This window comes from Poecilia mexicana, unplaced genomic scaffold (assembly GCF_051168715.1).
Source record: "Poecilia mexicana isolate PSO_F unplaced genomic scaffold, ASM5116871v1 scaffold_14, whole genome shotgun sequence".
Taxonomy (NCBI): Eukaryota; Metazoa; Chordata; class Actinopteri; order Cyprinodontiformes; family Poeciliidae; genus Poecilia; species Poecilia mexicana.
The window spans coordinates 18135059-18158884 of NW_028263383.1; the positions used below are offsets into that span (position 1 = coordinate 18135059).

Sequence of the window (23826 nt, forward strand, 5' to 3'; positions counted from 1 at the left end):
CTCTTGTTCCCTGCTGTGTAAAATGTGTTTTTAGCTAATTCCCTTGGATCAGAGACACAGTTAAAAGAAAAGGAGATGCCCTTTTAGCCCCACTCTGTTTTGCAGGTATTTAGAGAAGCAGATTAGGCCGTGAACGTTGTGACCCCTTTCAGAACACATGAGATGGACCGGACTTTGTCAGGACTTCAGCTCCCATGTGGTCCAGATAATCTCCGAGTGAGACAGAAAATTCTGGTGATATCTGCTGCTCTCTGTCGTTTTTTTGGTCTAATATTGGAGTCCACTTTCTCACTTTTTGTTATAATTGATTAATTCATTTAAAATGTTTTTTTTTTTAATGAAAATACGTTTTGCAGACATGCTATATAAGTTGCCAAACAAATATTGGTTCATAATATTTAGAGGCGAGTCAATTTACAACCTTTTTGTGGCACTTTCTTCGCCTTCCCACCTAAAAAGAACAATCATCTTTTTCTGGAGCAAATGTGCTACTTTTATGTTACTTATATCTCTTAAAGGAGCAGTATTATGTAAAAATTTATTTTTTTGAGTCATGTTATAATGTTATTCCCTCATCAAAAACACACCTGGGGTGTTGCTTTGATTCTTTCATGTGTGTGAAATCCGTTAATCTCCCGTGGCAACTGCTCAGCTGCGCAAAACGCCTGGGTGGACCGAGTGGCGGCTTCAAGGACGAAGTTTCTCCTCAGAGCTGCAGTTTCCAAACGTCTGAGTTCCAACTCACAGAGCAGTCCTCCCTCATGACTCCCCCACCCGGCTCCTTCAGACTAGCCAACAGCAATTAGCAAACACTTTGTAAAACTGAGCATCTGCTGAGCTCGTTATATGAGCTACTTCTCAGGTAAAACGTTGTTAAAGAGTTAATAGAGGAGCGATGTGACAACTTCCTGAAGGCAAAATTTCAGAAAGAGCAGGGGTTTTTAAAGGGACAACGCAAAGTCAAATTTGTTTTAAGGTATATTTGATATATGTACATATCAAATGTGTAATATACTTTACATGTTTTTATCTAAATATTTTATTTTTTCATGTGCCTGATGTTTTGGGACCCTTTGTCCCCAGTCATGTAGCTGGAATAAAGTTTTAAACCTGTTTCCTCAGACTTGGTGTGTTAACACAGACTCTGTCTGGGTTTAGGGCTTTGTGCAAGGCCTGTAACTTTCTGAAACAACATAAAAGACATCAAGTTGCATCACTATGTGAGACATTATCCCAGAACAGCAATAACCTCTGATTTGGTAAAAAAAAAAAAAAAAAAAAATCTATTCTCTGGAGTTAATGCGTGCCTCTTTTTCAGAAGCTTTCTGAAAAAACTTTAGAATATTAAAAAAAAACTTTTTGCACCTTTTCTGAACCTGGTATTCTTTTTTTTTAATCCACCGCAAGACCTTTAAACATAAACCAAACATTTAAACAAAATTGTCAAAGAAAACTAAAGTGTTCTATATTATTATCCTCAAACATTTGCCGTTTCTTTCCCATGATCTTTGTCACCTAAATGAGAACAAAATTTGTTTTTTTATAAGGTATTCATTTCTTTTTTTTTTAAATATAATTTTGCTGATATTCATATAAGCATATGTACATAATTCTAACCTTTTTGTAATTTTCTTCTGGGTGGTTTAGTACTTATTACATCCTTTAAAAAATATTTCCTTAGTGTCTTTTTTCAAAGTGTTATACAGCATTAGATTAAATAAAGACGTGAAGCTACAGCTAGCAGCCGGATAGCAGTTTGGTCTGAAGTTTCACAGTTTACGACCACCAAACCTGTGGATTTTATGGGAACAATTTGCCTGGATTTATACTGGCATCTCTTACAAACTCAGATGTTATATTGGTTGCTGTTGTTGTTTTATGCTAACCACATCAAGACTCGACCACTGTCTTTGGATTTCAGCTTCCAACAGCGTCATACTACGTCATATTTACTCTTGAACAATAAAGCAAGCCTAATTTTTTCTTAAGATCTGCACGTACGCTGCCTGAGGCGTCTGATCGATAAAAATGATTCCGTGTTTGCTTTAGGCCGCGATAAGGCCGTCTGTGAACTTTGGCAGAAACGTGAAATATGAGACAGCAGTTAAGTACTCCGATGTTTCCACATTACACAGATGGCAGAGTGGACAATGCCCCGGTCATTACAACACCGTCTGGGCACAGCGTCTGTCTGCGTCTGTGCTGCACTTTACAAAACGCTGACTGTGGGGAAAATTTACAGCTGAGATGCGATGCAAGAGGTCCATATCACCAAGAAATACGCATCCACTTTGGGAAAACAATGGATTTATGCGTAGAGACGAGGCGTGTATTCATACGGCAGATAGCTCAGGAATCTGCTGTGTGGAGAAGCTGGTGACTGATGTCAGGCAGCTCTCAGGTGGGATTGAATGACCCAAGGATAACAACATTATTGACTTATTTTCCAAGACTCCGATCAAAGTGCAAAGGAAATCACTGTTCGTGGAATCGCGCAGCACATCTTATCTTAGCTATTCTCTCTCACAAAAAAGACAACAGTTCAGAAATATTTGCATTCCAGCTTGGATTAATTTGACTTTCAGTTGACATCTGGGACTTAAGATCCAGCAGCATAAATCGGCTGTTTTATTAGAGCTAAATAACACATTAAATTTTATCTGTCTGTGAACTTTGGCTTTCATATGCTTTGGCATTGGTCTGATGATTTCCTAATGAAATGACTGCAACATTTGATAAGGTCCTCGTTAATTCAACAGTAACTCCAAGAGCCCTAATGCCATGCACTTTCAGGACGCAGAAATCCTCAGATTTTAAGAAAAAACGATGCACTTATTTAGAAGAAAGAAGATTGCATGATTAAAATGTTTAATTTTGAGCAGATATAGTGTATCAATAATGAATGATGTAAAAATGAGATGAATGAAATTTGAAAACTGACCTAAAAAGTGAGACAAAAGCCCCTTAAATTTCACCTCAAAAGTGATGAAATATTCATAAATTCGAATGATGGAGAAATAATCCCATCTGAACTAATTCTAACGTGAAAAGACATTAGACGCTGCACAAGTGCAGAGATGCACAGTCACATTCCCGATGTGGCAAGTTGTTTCTCAACACCAGTTTCGTGTCAAGGTCAGTTTCATAGATTTCATCCAGAGGCTGAGAATTTTGGCCTGGTCCCATCCTGGTGTCAGTTTGGGGATGAGTTGCATCAGATACAAAGTACAGCAGATTCTTTCGAATGATAACTCGAACTTGCTTTAAATTCTGCTTAGGAAAAAGTTTGATTTAATATATGAAAACAATGTCATCAGTACCTCTTTTTAAATAGACTTTTTGTTGTTTTAATAGATGGTATTCATTTAAAAATGATTTGGTATCCTTTGCTATGTTAAACCATTTTAAGGCTAATAAACTATTCTGTCTCACAATCTGTAGATTAAATAGATTTCACAGATTTGGAAACATTAAGAGACTCTGGTCTTTAAACGCATCGACCAATCAGAGAAGGATGGGTAATGTAAAGTTACAAAATGTTATAAAGCCATTAAAAAAATAGATTCTATTACTAAGAAATACCATCGCTCTGAGTTCAAAATAAAATCCGACTGTTTTGACTGTGAGAAGGACTTTGACGTGCAGTAATATGCATTTAAACAATATATCACAGGGGAAAAAACAACCCGACTGTTTACTCGTTCTGCTGTGATACATCAGGATGCTATTTCTTTGAAATAAGAGTGTTTTCACTTGACTGAAAGTCTTGGAGGAAAAATGGAGGCAAGCAGGTCTTGTCGGTGAAAGGTCAAAGGTGCATCGGTGTGTTCTGGATGCAAGTCAGAAAACACGGTTCAACTCAGAACTGCCAGTAAACACAGCAGTTTATAACTACAACTTTCAATGTGATTATTATTCATGTTGCCATGTTGTATAGGGAAATCTGGAAATGTAAACATTTAATGTTTTTTGTTATTATTATTATTATTATTATTATTATTATTATTATTATTATTATTTGATTGTTAAAATAACAAAAAACAGGGAATAGAACTTGGCCTGTAACATATATTAACGGTTGCACCCACATATACTGCTGAGCTCCGGAACCATACAGATGTGTGTAGATTATCAGGGTCAATTGCATAATTGAAGATTGTAGAATCACACTGGCGTCATCATTTGTAACACAGTGAACAAAATGTGCTGTAGTGTTTTAGAGCTCATTAACTTATTTATATCTAAGCAGGTTTTTTTTTTCGTTTGTTAGTTTGGTTTTCCTATTTGTAATATGAACCCTGGCTGTTGCGTCCGGAATAAAGATCGATTAATTGATATTTTAGTGGATAGTCCTCAAAGCAGCTGTCCTTGGTTCATTCCCCGTCTCTCCTTCCCATTTCCTGTCCATTTAGTGCTCAACATAGGCCACTACAGCCTAAAGAAAATCTTGAAAAAAAGAAACAAAGTTTAGATTTCCACTAATGTTTTTTTGTTTTGTTTTTTTTTTCATTTGTGGTTTCTAATAAAGAAAGCAAAACTTATCAGGACTCTAGCGCATGGTAAGAACTCCCCTCCACCTGATGCAGAGGTGGAGGCCGGACTGTTTTCACCAGCAGCTGAGCTGACCCACGTGACCGCCCTTCATAAATACACAGAGACTCCTCGTCTCGCGGCCACTGCTTTAACAAGTTTTGCCACGCGCGGCACCGCGTGTTCCCGCACCTCGAGGACGCTCTCACTCAGACTCGCCCGTGAAAAGCCTCTGTTCCCCGAATAAATGCCCGCTCGGCTCTTCAGTCAGCTGCCGCTGGACGCAGTGATGTCAGAGGAGCTGTAGACTCGGAGCGACAGCCAGCCAGCCAGCCAGCCAACTCCTCACGGTTAGTTGTTGTGAAACAAGTCAGACGCGTCTGAACCATGAAGACGATCCTTGCTGCTTATTCTGGAGTCCCGAAGGGTGAGACTTGGTTTTTATTTAATTTTGATACTAAAGTAGTGCTCAAAGAGATCGGACATGGTCCAATTAGGATTTTTTTTAGGATAAAGACAGGAGCGTTTATTCACAAATGCTTAATTTTGGAAGGTAAATGTGCTAAAATGTTTTACGAAGATGCTGCACTTTTGGTATATTTATGATGAGACTGTCAGTTTTGGTGGGTTTGATTTGTATTCTCTAACTTTCATGCCTTCATAGTTTTTTTTCCTTTTTCTTTTAAAGACCAGTCTTTGGCAGCAGCTGATTGTAAATTTTAAAGAGCAAAATTGAGCTGATTGTTTGAAACAAAAAGAAGCAATTGTTGCGCTGAATGTTTATCGTGTCACCCAAAGTTAAACATTACTCAGGTCAAATAAAGACCTCTGTTCAGTGTTGCTTTGCTGTATTTGAGTTTAGTTAATTTCATGTTTGCATAAAGTGGCATTCAAAATGTGAATAATAATAAATAATGAGTGTTTCACTCACTCTGCTCTTGCAATTTTTTCCTTCATGCTTTATTGGTTCTTATAGTTTTCCAGCACTAATTTCAAAGCAGCGTTTTCTGGAACTGGAGTGATGGGTGGTGTCCCTTTCGTTTCAATGCCATCGTGATCCTTGTTGTTCTCTTTTTAGCAGCTGGAAATCCTTCTAAAATCCCAAATTTGACATTTTGTAAGTGGGAGGGGATATCTATAATCCTTTGTTCAGCCAGTTAACTGCTCGTGTGCAGCAACAGGTGGGGGAGGGAACTCCATAAACTATATGACTCTTTCTCTGGCATCTCGGTGGGTAGAAGAACTTTCAAACGTACAAAAGAAAGTGAGCACCGAAGAAGTTAAAACTGTCCCAGAAATGATAATACTGTCATTTTGAGTCGAACTAACAAATTAGCATGATAATGCTAATTTTACCGCTCAAAGACTAATAAGCTTGAATTTTGTACAGAGTACAATAAAACGCCACAAACAAAAACAATAAATAAAACAGAAACACCCAAAACCATAAATAAAATGAATGATCAAAAAAGTACCAATCATCAGAATGGAAATGATTGATCCCTTTTTAAAGTAACATGCAATTAATTGATTGATTGGTTATTGCAACAAGCTTCACCATATCTTCTATTATCCACCATCATATGGGCTGAAACTGCTTTGAAATTTTACAGATTTTTAAAGCACATGTCTTACTTACACCTTGAACAACCACAATGTACCACAGCTGCATCTAAACTGTATGATCAAAACTGAACATATGGGGAGACATAAATATAAAAGGTCAGACATTAACGGTGCTGTAAAAAGATGTCGGTTTGAAGAATGACTGGTGCATTCAAGGAACTTAGTAAAAATCTCCACCTTCTTCGAGGCTCTGCACCACGTCGGGTACAGGGCGGGACGCTCACTCACAGATGTAAACCCTCGTCTTCCTCATCAGCAGTAAGGGCCCCATAACAGAGTTGCACCTCTGCAATTCCACCTTTTTAATTTTTTTTTTTCCAGATATCTGCTTATCAACGCTTTCAGGACAGAAATGTAAATAGATTTCCACTCCAAACACTAGAGCCAAAATATAGATTTCCCCCATGATTTTCTCCATGATTATGTTCATAAAACCGTGTGTGTGCAGTCTGATCTATGTGTACAGTAATAAACTATTTATTTATTTACAGCCCCCACCGCCTCATAAACACTGGCACACAGCATGATAAAGCTCCTGATGTTCTGTTACAGCTTTTTGGTTTCTGTAGACAAACGGCAAATTTGTCCTCTTCTGCGTACTCCTTTGAAAACTTTCTGAGGAGATCCCTCCCTGTACAAATGGAAGTGCAGCTCTGATGCACATTGAACCAGTGGGAGTCTTAAGTAGCTGCAGCATCCTAGTTTACAGGTATTTAGTAACTGTGAATCCTGGAGGGAGGTTATTTTCAGCGTCCCTAGATGGGATTAGATGGCTGCGTGTTCCTGGTTCTCTTCCTCCATTGGCTCTCAGCGTGACGAGCTTTAGTAGCCGTTAATGTGGTCACTTTGTCGTCAGTTCTCACATGCCCAGTAGCCGGCAGCTTTGACGTTCTGGAGCAGCCGGTAAAAAGAGCTGGTGGTGAGCATTCGAGGCATTGGTCCTTTCAAATGAAACGACTGGACGCTGCCTTTTTTGGGAAATCATTAATTCTTTGTTTAGTTTCATGTCCTGTTTGGACTCGGTTGAACTTGGATTGACGTTGACCTCATCTTGCACGCGTTGTGTCCACCCAGGCACCGGCTCCAGCATCCTCTCCTCCCTGCAGGATCTCCCGTCGGCGCTGTGGCCCTGCAGCTCCAGGATGGAAAAGCATCTGCAGGTCATCTCTGTGCTGCAGTGGGTCGTCTCCTTCTTAGCCATGGGTGAGTGAGTGAGTGTGTGTGTGTGTGTGTGTGTGTGTGTGTGTGTGTGTGTGTGTGTGTGTTAGCTCACTGGTCTCGGCTTAAGGTTTTGGTAACTTCAAGCCCCTCTGCGTCTAGGTATCGCCTGCACGCTGCTGTTGATCTACATGTTCTGCACCGATTGCTGGCTGATTGCCGCCCTTTACACCACCTGGCTCATCGTTGACTGGAACACCCCAAAACGAGGTTAGAAAACAAGCGCACACACGAGAGGATGGCGAAACCTGCTACTTCTGCGTCGCACAGAGCGAACGTACGTGAGGGCGTGCAGGAACATTGCTGGGTTCTCATCATGACGTCATATTAAAAAGTACAGTGACTAACTCCGTGTTTCCACGGCGTTGGGTAAGCTGTTTTGCAACGATGGACGGAAACAAGGAGTGCATTGTGTGTCAAATGTTTCTCCTCACAAAATCGTCAGGTCACGGTGCACTTTGGTAGGCTTTTAGAGTCAATACCAATCTGTCGACTCTCTTGGTTTCCTGTTTGCATGCGTTTATAAAAAAAATACATTTTGTAATGTCCTTTATATTGTTTTATAAACAAGTCAGTGATGCTGCGAAGCACAATTCCCATCAGAAATATAACAAAATAAAGGTATTTTTTGTCTCTGAAGGACAAGAAAAACAGTTCTTCCTTTTAAATTGTAACTTTTTTTACTCTGTTCTCAATTATTCAACAGTGTTTTTCAGCCTGCAGCCTCCAAATAGTCAACCGTAGAGAAGAAAAGTAACATTCGGCTTAATTTTACTTTTTTCTTTGGCTCTGGTTAAACAATTAATCAGTTAAACAATAAATAGAAATGAGCTTGATAATTTCCACTTTCGGAGCTATATTTTATTGAGGGCAATTTTGTTTAGAAACATCATAATCCATTTTATTTATTGTTCTCGCTTGTCCTATTTTCCATATTTAAAATGTCTTCCGCTTCCAGTTTTACAAAAATTAAAGTTTATTAGTTATTCAGAGGGCAGACTTGCATCGTTATGCCATTAACACTATATTACTTTTACAGGGTCTCAAATCAGTATTATTGTACATTACAGTTTTACAGTTTATTGTCCAGTAAACTTTAAGCCTGTTTCTGAGATGCTGTTTTCATCTCCTGGAAAATATCCCTATTTAAAAAAAACCCCGAAATGATTTAATAAAGTAAGCCATTTTTGATACATTTACACGTGAGAAAGTAAGTTTGTTGGCATCTTTTATGTAAAAAGAAAAAATAAATAAAAGCAGTTAAAAGGCCTTAAGGTATGGCAACGTGAGGCTTGTGCAAGGATGTTTAAACCCCATATAAAATGGTAATTCCAGCAAATACAAATATAATTTATGGGAAATGTACAAACATTTCTGAACATTGAGAGAAAAAAAAAAAAGGAAACAGAAATAATTCTGATGATCCTAACTGACCTAATGTTTGGTTTGATTTACTGTGGAAAAAAAGCTCAAGATGCCATCAGATCTAAAGTATTTTGAATATTTGAATACCAGCATGACTGGGAGTCATCATTAGTGCTGGTCTTCATTTCTTTCATGTTTAATGAAGTCTCGTTTTTCTCTCCAGGTGGCAGGAGGTCTTCCTGGGTGAGGAACTGGACAGTATGGACGTATTTCCGAGACTACTTCCCCGTCAGGGTAATTACATCAGCAGTCCAGTGAACCGTTGCTGATTTAAGCAGCTGCAAGACTTTAAACATCAGGAGACGATTCAACCAAAAGAGAACTAAATCGTTGAAACTTTATTTGTTCTGACATTGCGGACAGAGTCCACGCCGTACGACTTCGGCAGCTGTGTGCATGTCTGCCATTATCCTACAGATAAAGCTTATCGGTCGTGTGCTGCAGCGGTGTCCCTTGTCCCGTCGTAATGATGGAGGGTGTGTGTTGGCTTGGAGTTTGAGCCTTTGTTCTGCTTGATAGTGCTGTTGTTTTCTGACCAGAGCAGGGTGTGTGATCACACTAGCATGAAAACACCTTCACGCTGGCAGCATGCACAGGGTGGTACAGTAGCTGTCACTGGACGGGTCAAAGGTGAAGGCTGGAGCGTGTTTAAACAGATCAGATGGTTACAGTCGGCTGTCGATAGGCTTTCTCTGAATCATCAGCTGCTGAAACTGAAGAATGATGGTTAATGTGGTGATTCAATTGTGGAGATGGAAAACTGCACTTTTAGTTTCTAGTTTACTGTATCAGATGTAAGGTTATGTTTTAATCTTAAAATTAATTGACGTTTTTTGCGGGTCTTGATCTGAAAAAGTTCAGATAATTTCCCTCTTTCAAGAATTTGTGGGAGACTGCCAGAGTAAGTCGAACCGGATCAGAGTCCTTAAAAGTTTATTGAGCTTAAGTAGGTCAGAGGACGTCATAATTTATAATTGATCTTAATTTACTAGTATGTGAGTTCTTCTGAAAAATGAGACTGAAGAAATATCGATTATTGTCACGAAGGAGGAAGACTGTTCTCGAATGTAGGAGATGCAGTCGGAGGAAATTTGACGAACAAAAACCTAGTTTTCAGTTGCATTAATGCGAGGGAGCTGAACTTTGCAGATCGTATTGATTTGTGCTGTTTGTCCTGTGCAGCCGCTCGTCTTTGCCCGTTTCAGATCCAGCGGGCATCCCTCATGTTTGTCTTGCGATAGAAATATCAGTATGACCGCAAGTTGTGCATGAGTCAAAAAAACAACAACAAAAAAACCAGCTATGTGCCGAGGAATCAATTAGCTGAAGAGCAAGCGAGCTTTATCTATTGTGATCAAGCGGCTGTTACTTATGAGCTGGAGACTAACCAGTCAAAGTCTGAGGATGTGTTTGTGTGGAAGTAAACACATCGGTACGTTTTGGATTTGGATCAATTGAAAAGTGTAATATTTACACCCTCCAAAAAGAACCAAGGAACTTTTCAGGTATTGATACTCATTTGCTTCAGTCAGTGAATCTTTTCTCTACATCTTTCCTCTTCCTGTCCAGGATATATCGACTCACGGCGCTACATTAGCAATTTTAAACACGATCGCCTTTTCCTAATGAAATCTTTAGCTTTGTCTTACTACGATGGAGGGATCCACTCTGCACAGCTGCTCAAGCACCTTCTGGCAGGGTTGTTCACATTTACAGCTTGAAGATCAATTAAAGATCTTGAAATAGTTCAGAAAGTTAAAAGTCCAGTTTCCAGTCTCAGCTGGTGGATGCCATGCGCACTGGGTCAGTAATTTTATGACCGCGCTTGAGGAGGGAGAGGAGAGCTCCGTCTGGTTTGAGCTGATAACGATGTCCTAGTTTTAGTAAAACCCTGGCAGAGTTCCCAGATCCTCGGTAAAGACGATTTCTAAAAACAATAACAGATCAGTCGGTGTCGTTTTGTTGTCTAATGCCTTCCAGCACAGAAAATAACAAGGAAAAAAAAAAGCTGATTCAGGACCGCGCAGCATTCTGGGACATGTAGGCAGAAGAAAAGCCTTTAGCTGTTCAACATCTCATGTCGAGCCAGACAAGGCAGGCGGCATCAACTAACTCGCTCATTCTTGGTTACCTAGCAACAACCTGTTGAGTAACAGCAGCGGTTTCAGGTTTTGCCACCGTCGAGCCTCATAACTGCTTAAAAATAAACAACGGCGTGGAGTGAAAACTGGGTTAAAACAGGAAATCTCATACCACCAGTTTGGCAGCACTTCAGATATTTAAAACAAAAAAACTAATCTAATTATCGACAGTCATCGATGTTGACTAATATGAAACTCAGCCGTAAACTGTAGTTCTTAATAGTTTGCCTTTTGTTTTAAGCCTCCTCTCTATATTGAGCTCCAACATGACTATGGTTGTGTTGAGCCTTTATACAGAGGTGTGGCAACCAGCCTCATCATCTTTCCGTTTGTCTTGCAGCTCATTAAAACCCACGATCTGCTCCCGAACCGGAACTACGTATTTGGCTACCACCCTCATGGTATCTTCTGCTTTGGTGCTTTCTGCAACTTCGGTACGGAGGCGACGGGATTCTCCAAGAAATTTCCCGGGATCAAGCCATCCCTGGCGACCCTGGCGGGAAACTTCCGCTTGCCTGTCCTTCGAGACTACCTGATGTCTGGGGGTGAGTCGCTGGGGTCATGTTTGACGATGCTGATAAGCGTATTTGTCCGAGAGCTGACCCACGTCCTGTTGTCCAGCTTTAGCTGTCTCTGTTTACTTCGATCTGCTGATTTTATTGATTTTTATAGAGCTCAAAGCGCTCTGAGGAGGCTCTTTGTTCTATTGGTGTTATCTTTGCTCATCGATACCTTCGTGACACTTGGGTTACTTCAGGGCATTGGGCATGTTGCTTTGATGGAAAGGGATCTCCCACAGTTCTGTTTTTGCACATCTTTAAAGTAAACCCTCTTTTCCATGTCAAGACATAATAAAAATGATCTGATGTTTCCACATCTCTTCCCCATTGCAGGCATCTGCCCAGTGAACAGGCACTCCATAGACTACCTGCTCTCGTGCAACGGGACGGGGAACGCTGTGGTCATCGTTGTCGGAGGAGCAGCAGAGTCTCTGCACTGTGTGCCTGGCGTGAATTCAGTCACCTTAAAGAACCGCAAGGGCTTTGTAAAGCTGGCCCTGCAGAAAGGGTGAGCGTCTGCCGTATTACCCAGGCACGAACTCGCCCACTCACCCGCACGAACTTCAAGGTCTCAAAATACGAGCCTCAGCCAAATCCGTTATGAAAATGTCTCTACTGTGAACCACAGGACTGGATAAATCCGGGATGATTAACCTTAGAAAGGTTAGAAAGGCCCAGAGAGAGAGAGCCGCTAACAAATCTTTTATGAATGTGCCGCGCTGTGTTGAGCACCTCGTGGCATGGACTACCATTTCTGAAAGGTCAAACTGAGTTAACCGGTCCTGACCTGCGCTCGGCAATACATTAAGCGCCATTATTAACCGCACAGCTAAGTCATCTTGGTTTGTATCTCTAGCCCAAACATGGCAGGATTATCATATCACTGGGTGCACCTTTTTCTAAGAAGCTTAGAAGTTGCTGGATAAAGACATGCAGTTATGAAGACCTCCATTCATAACAACTAGGCTAGCATTGTTACTCACATAAGCCAGGAGTGTTGCGTTCAGGGTGCTGGAACCACATTTTGTAGAACTAGTTGAATGCTCATAAAATGGGGGAAACTAGCTTGAGGACGATGTTCTGGTAAAAATAGTAAAAACGTTGCCTCAGATAAAATGAGAAGGTTTAATCCTGAAAGTTTTCCTTTCGTGCAATCTCCTTGCATAAATCTTATGCCTCGACAGAACAAAAACTCAAGTGTTTGCCCCAGAACGGACTGCTGGTGCCAACGGTGTTATTGTGCAACCTAGTCTGACTTAAGGCAACTAGTAAGCTGTAAACAGAAGTATAACCCGCCTTCTTTCGAATGCGTTTCTTTTGGTTGTTGTTGTCAAATAAAAGCAGACGGCTTGGTTAAGTCGAGACGTGTTAAAATTCACACGTTTGCCACGTCTTCCCCTACCCATCTGGTGTGATGATTGTCATCGGTGCCAGGTCATTTTCTGTTGGAATGGTTGTATAACAATAAAAGCATAAATACTAATAATGTAGGCTGTAAAACTAACTGGACGGTTGAGTGCAGCAGATGGCGATTGGTGGGAAGGAAACGTTTATTAAAGGAATGGCTAAATCAGCATTCACTAGACACCCTTGATGCTAAATATTTCTTTCGTTCCTCTCTTTTTGTGGTTTCTGATTCGACTTCAAGAATTGGTCGAGTTACAACACTTTCTTTGTGATCGCTTAGGTCCGACCTGGTTCCTGTGTACTCGTTTGGGGAGAATGACGCCTACAAGCAGGTGATCTTTGAGGAGGGGACCTGCTGGAGAGCTCTGCAGAAAAGGTTACAGAAGATCTTGGGCTTTGCCCCGTGCCTTTTCTACGGCAGCGCCTGGGGCATCGTGCCCTTCTGCAATCCCATCACAACCATAGGCAAGTTTGTCTGCTATGCATGTCAGACACGCTGATTTGCAAAGTTATTCACACCACCTTGAACTTTTTCATATTTTATCACATTGCAGCTATGAACGTTGGCCATTATATGATAGACCAGTGCATGGTGTTCAAAAGTTTTACGACAAAAAAATGTGGTGTTAATTTGTGTTCAATGCCCTGAAACAATGTTTCACACAACAAAGTTTCATTGCAAATTTGTTGGAATGCGTCTCTACCAGCTTTGCATCTCCAGAAACTGAAGTTCCAAAAATACCTGAAGCTCACAGTGGGTGTAGAGTCTGTGAACATTAATGTTCAAGTTTCAGCTCTAATATTTTAACTCAACCTAATAAGGTGTTTGACTAGGCCATTCTAGAGTATGAATTTTGGTCTTCTGTTGTCATTCTGGCTGTGCCAGATGTTTTTTTATTTTTTGGTGCCCCATGGAATTTTTAGTTCCTATAATATTTTACACTATATAAAAGGTGAGTTGCATAAATGTTTTGAGATTTTTATGAACAAAAACGATACCCACATATTTGAAAATTATGATGTTATAGTACTTTTTTAAATTGTATATTTTGAGAATGACGTGGAGCAACTGGCCAGGGGACATATTAAATCTACAATCAATCGGTTCATAACTGCTGGTGTACAGGACTATCTGTTTATTAGGTAGTGGACGGGGCACCAAAACTGGCTTCAGCCCAGAGGCCCACGTACTTGAAAATCCGGCTCTGGATAAGCGTTGCTGTACTGCTGAAACAAGAATTTCAACACCGCTCAAGTTTTTTTTTTTAGACCCTCTTCAAGATTTACTCATCACTGTTTCTTTCCTTCTTGTTACAGTCGGGGAGCCGATCACAGTGCCTAAAATTGAGGACCCAACAGAGGAGATGGTGGACCTGTACCATGGAATGTACGTCAGGTCTCTCCGGTGCCTTTTTGACAAGTACAAGACCCGCTTCGGTCTGAAAGAGAGCGACATCCTGCACATCCAGTGAGAGGACGAGGAGCTTCCTGCTGAACTTCCCTCCTCGCCCTGCCTCAGCGGTCTGGTTTATGTCTGGACAGTGAAACCGTACACATGTTGACGTCTGGTGGAAAACAAACAGTTTTCACACTTGCACAGCTGTAGCTTGAGTTCAGGAAAATGTCTGATTTCAAGAACAGTGGCCTCAGTGCAGAACTTTTTTCTTTTTCTTTTGGACAAAGTTACACCAAATACCACATCAAAAGCTGTGCCTTTTTTGGAGAAGATTTCTGATGTGCACTGACTCATCGGTGCAGAGGGGGGTAACCGCCACTAGATGGAGCTGTAAATTAATTTGGAAAACCTGCCAACATCTTCCATTACCTGTGCGTTCATATATTACTTCTTGTATGCTTTAGAACCACATAACATGCTAAATGCACAAACAATGCAAGTGGAAAGCACCACTTTAATAATGGGTCGACAAGCCCAAATGTTAATTGAGCCAAAGATGTGTTTGTCCCATCAACCCCTTCGAACGCAGTGATTAGATATACACAGAAAGTGTACATTTTCTACAGGCTGGATCGACATGGTTAATGGACAGCACACATTTGCCTGTAATTGTTATTGCCATAAAGTATTAATTGTATTCAGCTGAAGGGATAAAGCCTGTTTGACTTGTCCTTTCAAGAATATTTCTCATGCACTTTTTTTTTTTTTTTTGAATATCGATTAAGCTCTGGAGATTGTCTTAGAAAAAATGCCTTTCATAATCAGATTCTGCTCGGGAAGTGACCTTCCTGCTGCTTTGCTTTATGTTCTCGTTTCTCTCATCCCAGGTTTCGATTTGGGAAAGGTGGCGCTCATTTTGCAATGAAAACTGAAATTTTTCTGTCCTGAATTTTCTTTTTTTTTTCTCTTTAAGTTTAGAGCACCAGTGGAAAGGTTGGGGTCAACTAGAGAACTGAATGCATGACAGCTGATGGTTCCAGTATGTCGTGTGTCATTGCAGAACTGTAGCTTAGATGTGATCAGTGAAAATAAGTAACTTGATATTAACTTGATTCTTAATGCATCTTTGAGTTTGGTACTTATTTAAAGTGAGGTTCTGTTAAACCTTTCCAAGGAGTCAATAGCTTACCTGAAATATTTATTTTTTATTTTTGGTACATCCATTAGTGTATTTGTTAATCTTGGAGACCAATACCAAAGCATACTTTTGTCTTAAAAGAACATCAGTCTTAAAAACACACCAACTTTATTTCCATGAACCTTTAAACCACTGTCATGTTTGCTTTGGGGCGTTATTTACTTTGAAGTAGATGATTACTTGCACAGGAAATGGAGGCTGGAGATGGTGTGCCACCGATTGTCCTGTGTGCAACATTTGACATGCTTAATTCACAGTAACAAAGATCACAGATGGCACTCTGATTCCCATCTGAATTGCCTGTGTAAATAAAAATCAGTCGTAGTGTACATAGTTGCCCAATGCAAGCATAACGATGGTCCAAGGGGACATGAAACTGCGTCCAAGGAAATTCCTGCTTTCTTTTGAGGTAGGTAGAGGTTGATTTTGCCCCTCACTAGCTCGCCGTTAGCTTTAGCATCGACAACTAATCTGGATTTATGCAAAATAAAGTTTTGCGGATGAGGTTGATTTCTTACAACCTTTGAACAGAACCTTACTTCAAATATGTGGAAGTATCCCTTTAAGTTATTTGGCACTTGCAGGCATTTCTAGCCCCTTCCTCGACAGAACAGAGAATCATCTGATTCAGTAAGGCTGCTTCTTGTGAATGATGATGGTTGGTAAGCTTGAAGAGCAGTTTCCTCTTGTCTCAACACTGTGACTTCCTGTAGAGTAGTGAAATCCTTGTGATAAATCTCAGAGCAATAAAAAAAGCAGGAGATGCCTTTATGATGGACATCATCTGTCTTCTGTTATTTAAATTAAATTTTTGTATATTTTGAAGAGACTTGGTTGTCCTTGCCTTTGTTTTCAAAAACATTTTCTGCCTGTTTCAGTTGCACCATTGAACATCCTGTACATAACTGAGACTCAGACATTTTGGATAATTAGAACATCCTGTTGACGTGTCAAAAGGTCCTCAATGAGAAGGAACTGATAATGGCTACACAGAATCTACATGGCTTGGTGCAAAAGTATTCATACCATTTCAACTTTTCAATATTTGGTCACATCACAGCTACAAACCTCGGTGTATAAAGATTTCAGCCTTTAGTTTTAGGCTGGCAGCTGTAATGGCAGTGAAGAGTGTTTTTAAAAAAAGATTTTCTTTATACCATATTAGTATTAACCTACAATAAAATGTTACATTTTGTGGTTGCAACAATACCTAAGTGTGAAAAAGATGAATAGAAAAAACTTTTGGGCAAAAGTACAGATGTTTAAATCCCAGCATTTGTTTGGCAAAAAGTACTTAATTTCCGTTTTACCACCAAAACAAGTCTGTTTCCATATGCATGCTTGCAGAAACAAACAAATCAGAATTCCTCTATTGCCATTGTGCAAGAATACACAACAAAATAAAATAAAATAAAATAAAAAAAAAATCAATAGGTCAGCTTGCTTGTTTGTAAAAAGATGCAATGTGGTGGTGTCGCCCCCTGGTGGTTGATTGGTATAACGTGACTTCCTGTAGAGTATTTTTGACTTATTTACATGTTGATACTAACGACACTTTTTTAGTGTAACATTTAACAGAAAAATAACATTGTATAAAACTGCATAGTCATATATAAAATTGTATAAAATATAAATTGTATATTCAGCCGTTTTACTGTAAAACTACAACTTACATTTTTTTAAACTTAGTCTTTCAGGTAAAATAGATCTTATTGTACGTTCTTTATACCCTCAATTCCATCACAGTTTTATTTATCTAAAGAATGCTGAAAATATGTAAAAACTTACGTTTCTGGTAGTCTTTTATATTTCACATGCTCTTGTAATATTGTGTTCGATTTCAGTGACTTTCTGATAGAAAAACTATGAAGACCAGCGTTTTTTCTGTCACCTGCATGTCACGCTGCTCATACAACTTCCTCATATTTCGCAGATTTGACAGATTTCCACCGACACTAGGCCCTTCCTGGTCGACAAACAGCTCTTTCAGCCAATAGGAATGCACCTTGCCAGGAATAAGCCCCTCCCTTGCTTAACAGATGCCACTTTAAGCCAATCACGGACGGCAGTGACGTACTTCCATTTCAAAGATGGACTTCCGAAAGCAAATGTAGCAGAATAGCCCGTACTTTGTTTACGTCCCGCTGCTGGACTGACAGCTGTCGGAAAGCTTTACGCACATGAACGTTCGTAACTGCGTGTCTGTCGTGGTTGCCCGCAACTTGGTGAACTTTTGTTTTGAAATGCTAAGGATGGAGCGTTTTGTTGAATGAGAAGGAGAGTCGCTAGATGCCGACAGGAGGATGAACTCCATCACCGGTCGGGCTCTTGCTATCCCCGCCGCCTCTGTCACCAACTCTGGAGCTTCATCCTCTCGAGCCCTGCATGTGGAGCTCACATCCCAGCAGGTAAACGCAAACTCCCCCTGACTATACTCTTCGGCACCAGCGGAAGGTAGTCGGACTGAGCAGAACTTGGCCGGAGTCATGTGTTTGTGTTCTGCTGTAGTTTTACAACTGCTGCCAGAGGAAACCAGGCCTGTCGGACTGACTGCGAGCTAGTGAGCTAGCCACAGCTAGCTTATTTCAGCTAGCTCACAGGAAATAAACTGACCTCTTCTGGGACACCGGTGTCTTTTAATCCTCTCCACCTGCATTTGAAATATGAAAACGGGCCTCTTGCTGCTCCATTTAGGGGCATCTTTACCGTAAAATGCCTAGAATTTCTGTTCCAAGCAGCTGTGCTTCTGAAAATGTGACAGAACTTGACGTTATGCCCATCTGCATGTGACAGGTCACTCAGCTGAAGGGGGGGAAAGTAGCAGGGTATGTCATTGTGTTGTTTGCACTGCAATTTTATTGCAATTTTCTCAACTTCAGGCTTTATTTGAGCTTTACTGCTAATTTAAATCGGGAAGTTCGTAAAAAAAAATTATACTCTTATTCGTTCATTCATTCATTCATTCATTCTGCCAGAGCCTCTAAAAACAACAGTGCGTCATTGTGTTAATGTAAGCCATTAGTTGAAGCGTGCTCGGTACTCACTGCAGATGACTTCATTTTGGCTCGAAACAAACAGTAAGATTCAAGGGCGAACTGGTTCTATTATTTTTATTTTTTTTACTTTGTTAAACCACTTCCCTCTATCTGATGACGATCTAAATTCAGCAATCCTAAGCGTCTTTCTTTCACTCAATTTTCCTATAACTCCTATAACCAGGCCTCTGAAATATCAGTCAGCTTATCATGGTAATGTGGCTGACACTTTGGACCTTTCAATATGTTTTTGCATGGCAACATTTTTATGCGGATATGAGTTGGATTCTTCTACTTCTACTTCTACAAACACTTTCACCAACACACTATGTTTTGATGCATTTTATTTTTTAGAAATCAGGTAAGATTTAAGATGCTTAAATGGGAATCCTCTATCAAAGAACGTCAAATAGATTCACAAAAGAACTTTTATTTATCCCAAAGGGAAAGTAAATGTTGTAATTCATTATCAAGGAGTCTTCAGAGGAAGGTGATGCTGTGAGGAGGAAGGCTCTCCTGTAGCAGCCAGTCTTGCAGCTAATCTGAAGAGGCCTCTGGCTGAAGGCTGTTATTGCATGACAGCCTCACGACTGTCATGATTTACTAACGGCTCAATTACGCAATCAGCTGTTAGGAAGCACTGCTAATCCATCTCATTCACTTTTGTGGTGGTACAGCTAGACACAGAAATGCTAGAGTTGGGGATACAACTGGGCCTGTCACGATAACAAGTTTTCCTGGACAATAAATTGTCCCAGAAGTTATTGCGATAAATGACAATATTGTTGTTTTGAGGTGGCATAAGAATGCAAGAACACATTCTGAAAGCATCAATAAACTTTAAATTCTAACTAACATCTAACACTTGAACTGGAAGACATTTAAAGTATCCAAAAAAAATTTAACAGAAACAACAAATAAAATACATTTTGAAGTCTCCTCAAACAAAATTGTCCTTCAAAAAAGGGCTAGTCGAGACAAAAACTCCAGAATGAAGAATTTTGTCATCTAGTTTTTGATAGAGGAAAAACAAAAAATAAACAAAAAATTACGCAGAAATGATTGTGTTTGCTTTCATTTGTCATACGGTTAATTGATTTATTGTTTATTGTGACAGGCCTAGATACAACCCTTGCCCATTAGTATTGATCTAAGAGATTTATTTAAACCTGAAGCAAAAATGTTTCCAGTTGCACAGCGTCCAGAATCAGGGGGGGGGGGGATAATTCTCCAAACATGCATAAAATATTTACTAGCTCTTTTTTTTTTTTTTTTTTTAAAGCCTTCTAACGTGACGGATTCAGAACATTACAATGACCCGCAACTGTGACGAGATTGTTCCACATATCGCCTGCATGTGTTGTCATGTGGATATTTAAACACAGTCCATGACGGCTGTTGACCTCATGAACACATTTGTGCAATAAAAAGCATTATGCCGTTTCTGACAGTGCGTCTAAATTGAATTGACGTGCAGGACGGTCGATTTGTTTGGACCGTCCTGCTCAATCCGCAAACTACATTTACTCTAGGCTGGAGACATAAAGAGGTTCACCAACGTTAACCAGTAAAGAGCCTCCAACAAGTCAGAAATTTGTAAACGGTGACAAATCGAGAACCAAGGTCAACGGTTTCAGGCTAACAGAGCCAGACTGGAGAATAATCAGTCATTTTGAAACTGTTAATGGAGGAAAGAGTATTTCTGCGGCGGTCATATGTGCCTCCTGCTTATTTTTTCTTTCAAAAATATTGCATCATCATTGTCTTTTGTTTGGCAAGTTTAACTTTAGTTGCCAGCAGGTAGCTTGCAAAATATTAGCTGGAAGTTTGTGTGTGCTCTTCTGGGAAGTTTTTGCTTTCATTACTCATCATTTCTCTGGAAAAGATTTGACCGTTTTATTTTTTTTGAGAAAGCTACAATATTTCTGGTGGTCTCTTGGAAAACCGCTCTGAATACATTTTATGTGGTGAATGTCACAATTTATTTTGCCGTTTGTCTGGTGTAGTGCTGGGAAATGAAACGCTTTCAGTGTCTATCAGAAAACCAGAAAATCTCCACGACATCGATAAAGGCAGGCGTTAAAAGTTAAAACGCAACAGGTGAGACCAAATATGAGGTCAGCATTATTCAGCATTTTTCTAAAATGGAGAAGAGATCGCAGGCAGTAGTGTGAACTTTAACTATTTTCTGGTTGCACGCCAACATATTGGCACTCTTACGCAGAACTGCAAACCGGATCAGCGCTTTCATATTTTGCTGGTTGAGAAAGTTTCATTATTCATCCCTAAAATCCAACAATTCCTGAGTTATAGTTAATGTTGTATTACTTATTGCAACTAGTTAAGTCAGTATTGAAACTATAGCTTTAATTTTCAGAAAATAAATTATATATTTTATTTTTGTCCATATCTAGTTTGAGGTCAGTGTCCTACATAAAACATTCACATCCTCGGGTTTCAATTCTCCCGTTGTCATTGCAGGGAAGCGGGACCAGAGCATGATGCTGCCACCACCGTGTGTAACAATTGGCATAGTGTCAATACAGTTTAACCCTCGGTTTGTTGCAGTGTGACGTCATCGTCTCATGCAAACGTCCATCCAGAACAATCTGTCTGTGATCACGTGCAAATTTTCGACGTTGAATGTTTGTTTTCTTTCGAATTGCGTTGTGAAACGACCTCAAGAATGTTGATGGCAAAAATAAAACGACAGTCATAGATTAGATGTACAGTCACAGTCGTCGTGCTCATAAAGTCATAAAAACTAATACTAGCAAGGTCACTTTTAATAAACTGTCTTGTTGGTTGGCCTTTACGTGTATAAGAACAGTAAAGTGCTTTGAACATTACATTTTCCTTCTAGTGAAACCTACCCTTCAAATAATGAAATATTGTCTTAAAAAATAATTGCGTAATTGCAAAGTGGAACCAAAATATATATATATATATATATATATATTTTTTTTTTTTTATCATTGTCTGGAGCCAAAAATAAATGTAAAATAAAAAAAGTATAAATTCTACAGCCCAGATTCTCAGTGATGTGTATGTGTTGCCATTTTTTTTTCTTTCTAAAGTTGCACAGTAAAAACATGATGGCAATAATTTGGTTCATTTTTCCAGTTATATAGTGAAGAAAAATGAGGTTGTTCATTTTTTAAAGAAATGTCTTTACCATGATATTCATACATTTAAAGATATCAGAGTTCTAAGCTAAAACATTTATCTTCCAAACTAAATATTTAGTTTTCAAACTAAATACTTGGCTCCAAATGAAATATTTATTTTTGCTAACTAAATACTTGGAAATTAAATGTTTGGTTTGGAAAACAAATATTTAGTTTGGATCTAAACTAAAAATAAATGCAATTTGCAAACTAAATATTTTCAAAACTAAATATTTAGCTCAGATGTAAATATATTAGTTTAATATTTAGGTAGCAGTTTAAATATATAGTTTGAAAATTCAATATTCACCTTGTGAACAAAATATTTAATTTGGAAGCCTGGCATTTATGAATGTAGGAATAACATGGTGAGAGTATGACTATGAAAAATAAACAATGACATATTTTCCCCGCTATGACAAACTAAAATTATTACTGTTCTTTTTTTATTTTTTATTTTTTAACGGTCTAACTTTACAAACAGCACCCCGTACATGTGAGGAGTTCGTGCAAAGCTTTTTTCCAGGTGTTTGCAATCTGCACGCTTTGTGTTCTCCGGGTTGTTTCATATCGAGTCTATTCTTAGAATGAATCTGTTTCAGATGCCACGGTGAGCCTTTCCAGTCATGCATCTCAGACACTCGGAGCAAAGCTAGTTCTCACATAATGTGATTGTTACACCAAATGCACACCAGAGTCGCACTTTCAGACAACTTCATTTCGCTCTCAGCTGCCCTCCATGTGTTTCACGTAGTTCTGCTTTGAAGACCCCAGTTCCCTGCCGTAGCTCCATCACATCCCTTACTTTTTTTGTGCGTCTCCGCCGCAGCTCATTCAGAAATATGCAGTGGCATTTTGTAAGGAGGGGATTTCAAAGTCCCCAGTGGAACAATCAGTCATTTTGTTTCTTAGGGTTAGTAATCTTATAGGGAATCTCATGACTTAGATTCTGCCTCTGCTCGCCTGCAGGAAGCCGGCTGGGCCGACCGGTCAAGGCCAAATGTAATTCCTTGTCTTCATCCTTCCCCACTGACTCACACATGCATTCACCCACGTAGAGAGACATTAAAATGAATACTTGCATAGCAAAAAGAAGATATGCGCTGATGGAACTTTTGCTACCAATTCCTGTGTCCGAGATTTTAGAATTTCATTTATGAAGATATAAAAAGTTTTCTTCTCGCCTCCCTGATGTGAACTTCTGCAAATTGTTTCAATTGGACGCGGGACGACACTATATTGCAATATATAACAGGGTTTTACTACTGTTTCAGAACAAAGACAAATATTATGAAGTTCACATCCGACATGGTTTTTAGCATCTTGCACAAGCCATTAGCAGGGCTAGCCTTCCTAAAACAGCAGACGCTGCGCTTTCTCTAGGAAGTGGAGCCTCTTAACTCGAATATTTCCTAAAAGGCGGCCAGTATTTCAAAACCCAACTCGTTCTGTGAAAGGCAGAAGTCGAAAAGTCAAAAGGATGAAACGAAGAACTTTGCTGCTTTCTGTGAAACCTTCCACTTAAAGTTTAATTCATTGAAACACAGGAACATGTCCACGTTAAAGGTTATCTTTACAAAAACAACTTCTTGCATGTCTGTGGAGGTTACAGGAATCCCTGGAACAAAACCGAAACTGCAGACTTCAGCTCTGCTCTTAGCTTTCTGCTCATGATGAATCGCATCCATGTTTTTCTCTCCTTCCCTCTCTTTTTTTTCCCCCCCTGGTCAAACAGAGACGGTTGCGTCATCTCCGGAGCATCGCTGCCAGGAACATAGTCAACAGGAATGGTTCTCCACTGCTGGACACTTACTTCACCCTCCACCTCTGCGTAGGAGACCGCATTTCTAGAGGTCGGTGGAAACCTTCTCTGTTGTAATATCGAAACTTTTGGAAACATAAAACATCACTGAATCTGAACTGTAACTTTAAAAATACCCCCAAAAACTTAAATAAGTTAATGTAATGGAAGCCAAAAAAGTGCAGTAACTCTGACAGTTCAAACCGTTTTTATGTCTTTTTTTAAACATATACCTACTTTTCTGCATGTCAGACTTGTAAACCTTCTCCGGGGACGTAAGTCAGACTCTGAGTTGGCAAATCTTATTTCCTATTCTGTGTTG

The 23826-nt window shown here is 39.6% G+C and overlaps 2 protein-coding genes across 2 annotated transcripts in view; both read left to right on the forward strand.

Annotated features, from left to right (window-relative positions):
- The first annotated feature begins 4283 nt into the window (after positions 1 to 4283).
- On the forward strand, positions 4284 to 16330 carry dgat2 (diacylglycerol O-acyltransferase 2). The gene is made up of 8 exons (XM_015001274.2): positions 4284 to 4957; positions 7231 to 7359; positions 7477 to 7584; positions 8963 to 9033; positions 11281 to 11485; positions 11834 to 12008; positions 13188 to 13372; positions 14225 to 16330. Exons 1-8 carry the CDS (start codon positions 4918 to 4920, stop codon positions 14377 to 14379), a joined length of 1068 nt encoding a protein of 355 aa, XP_014856760.2. The 5' UTR covers positions 4284 to 4917; the 3' UTR covers positions 14380 to 16330.
- Positions 16331 to 17577: 1247 nt separating this feature from the next.
- The window catches only part of uvrag (UV radiation resistance associated gene), a 136962-nt gene continuing 130713 nt past the window's right edge, over positions 17578 to 23826 (forward strand). Inside the window, exons 1-2 of the mRNA XM_088012301.1 lie at positions 17578 to 17909; positions 23439 to 23556. Of these exons, the coding sequence (XP_087868427.1) occupies positions 17805 to 17909; positions 23439 to 23556 (223 nt within the window). The 5' untranslated portion in view covers positions 17578 to 17804. The remainder of the gene's footprint in view (positions 17910 to 23438; positions 23557 to 23826) is intronic.

What these genes read in the sequence shown, in the direction of transcription:
- dgat2 (XM_015001274.2), top strand. Translation starts at nt 4,918, where the DNA reads ATGAAGACGATCCTTGCTGCTTATTCTGGAGTCCCGAAGG. An exon ending in TTATTCTGGAGTCCCGAAGG is followed by an intron (nt 4,958 to 7,230) that starts GTGAGACTTGGT and finishes GTGTCCACCCAG; the next exon opens with GCACCGGCTCCAGCATCCTC. An exon ending in AAGCTGGCCCTGCAGAAAGG is followed by an intron (nt 12,009 to 13,187) that starts GTGAGCGTCTGC and finishes GTGATCGCTTAG; the next exon opens with GTCCGACCTGGTTCCTGTGT.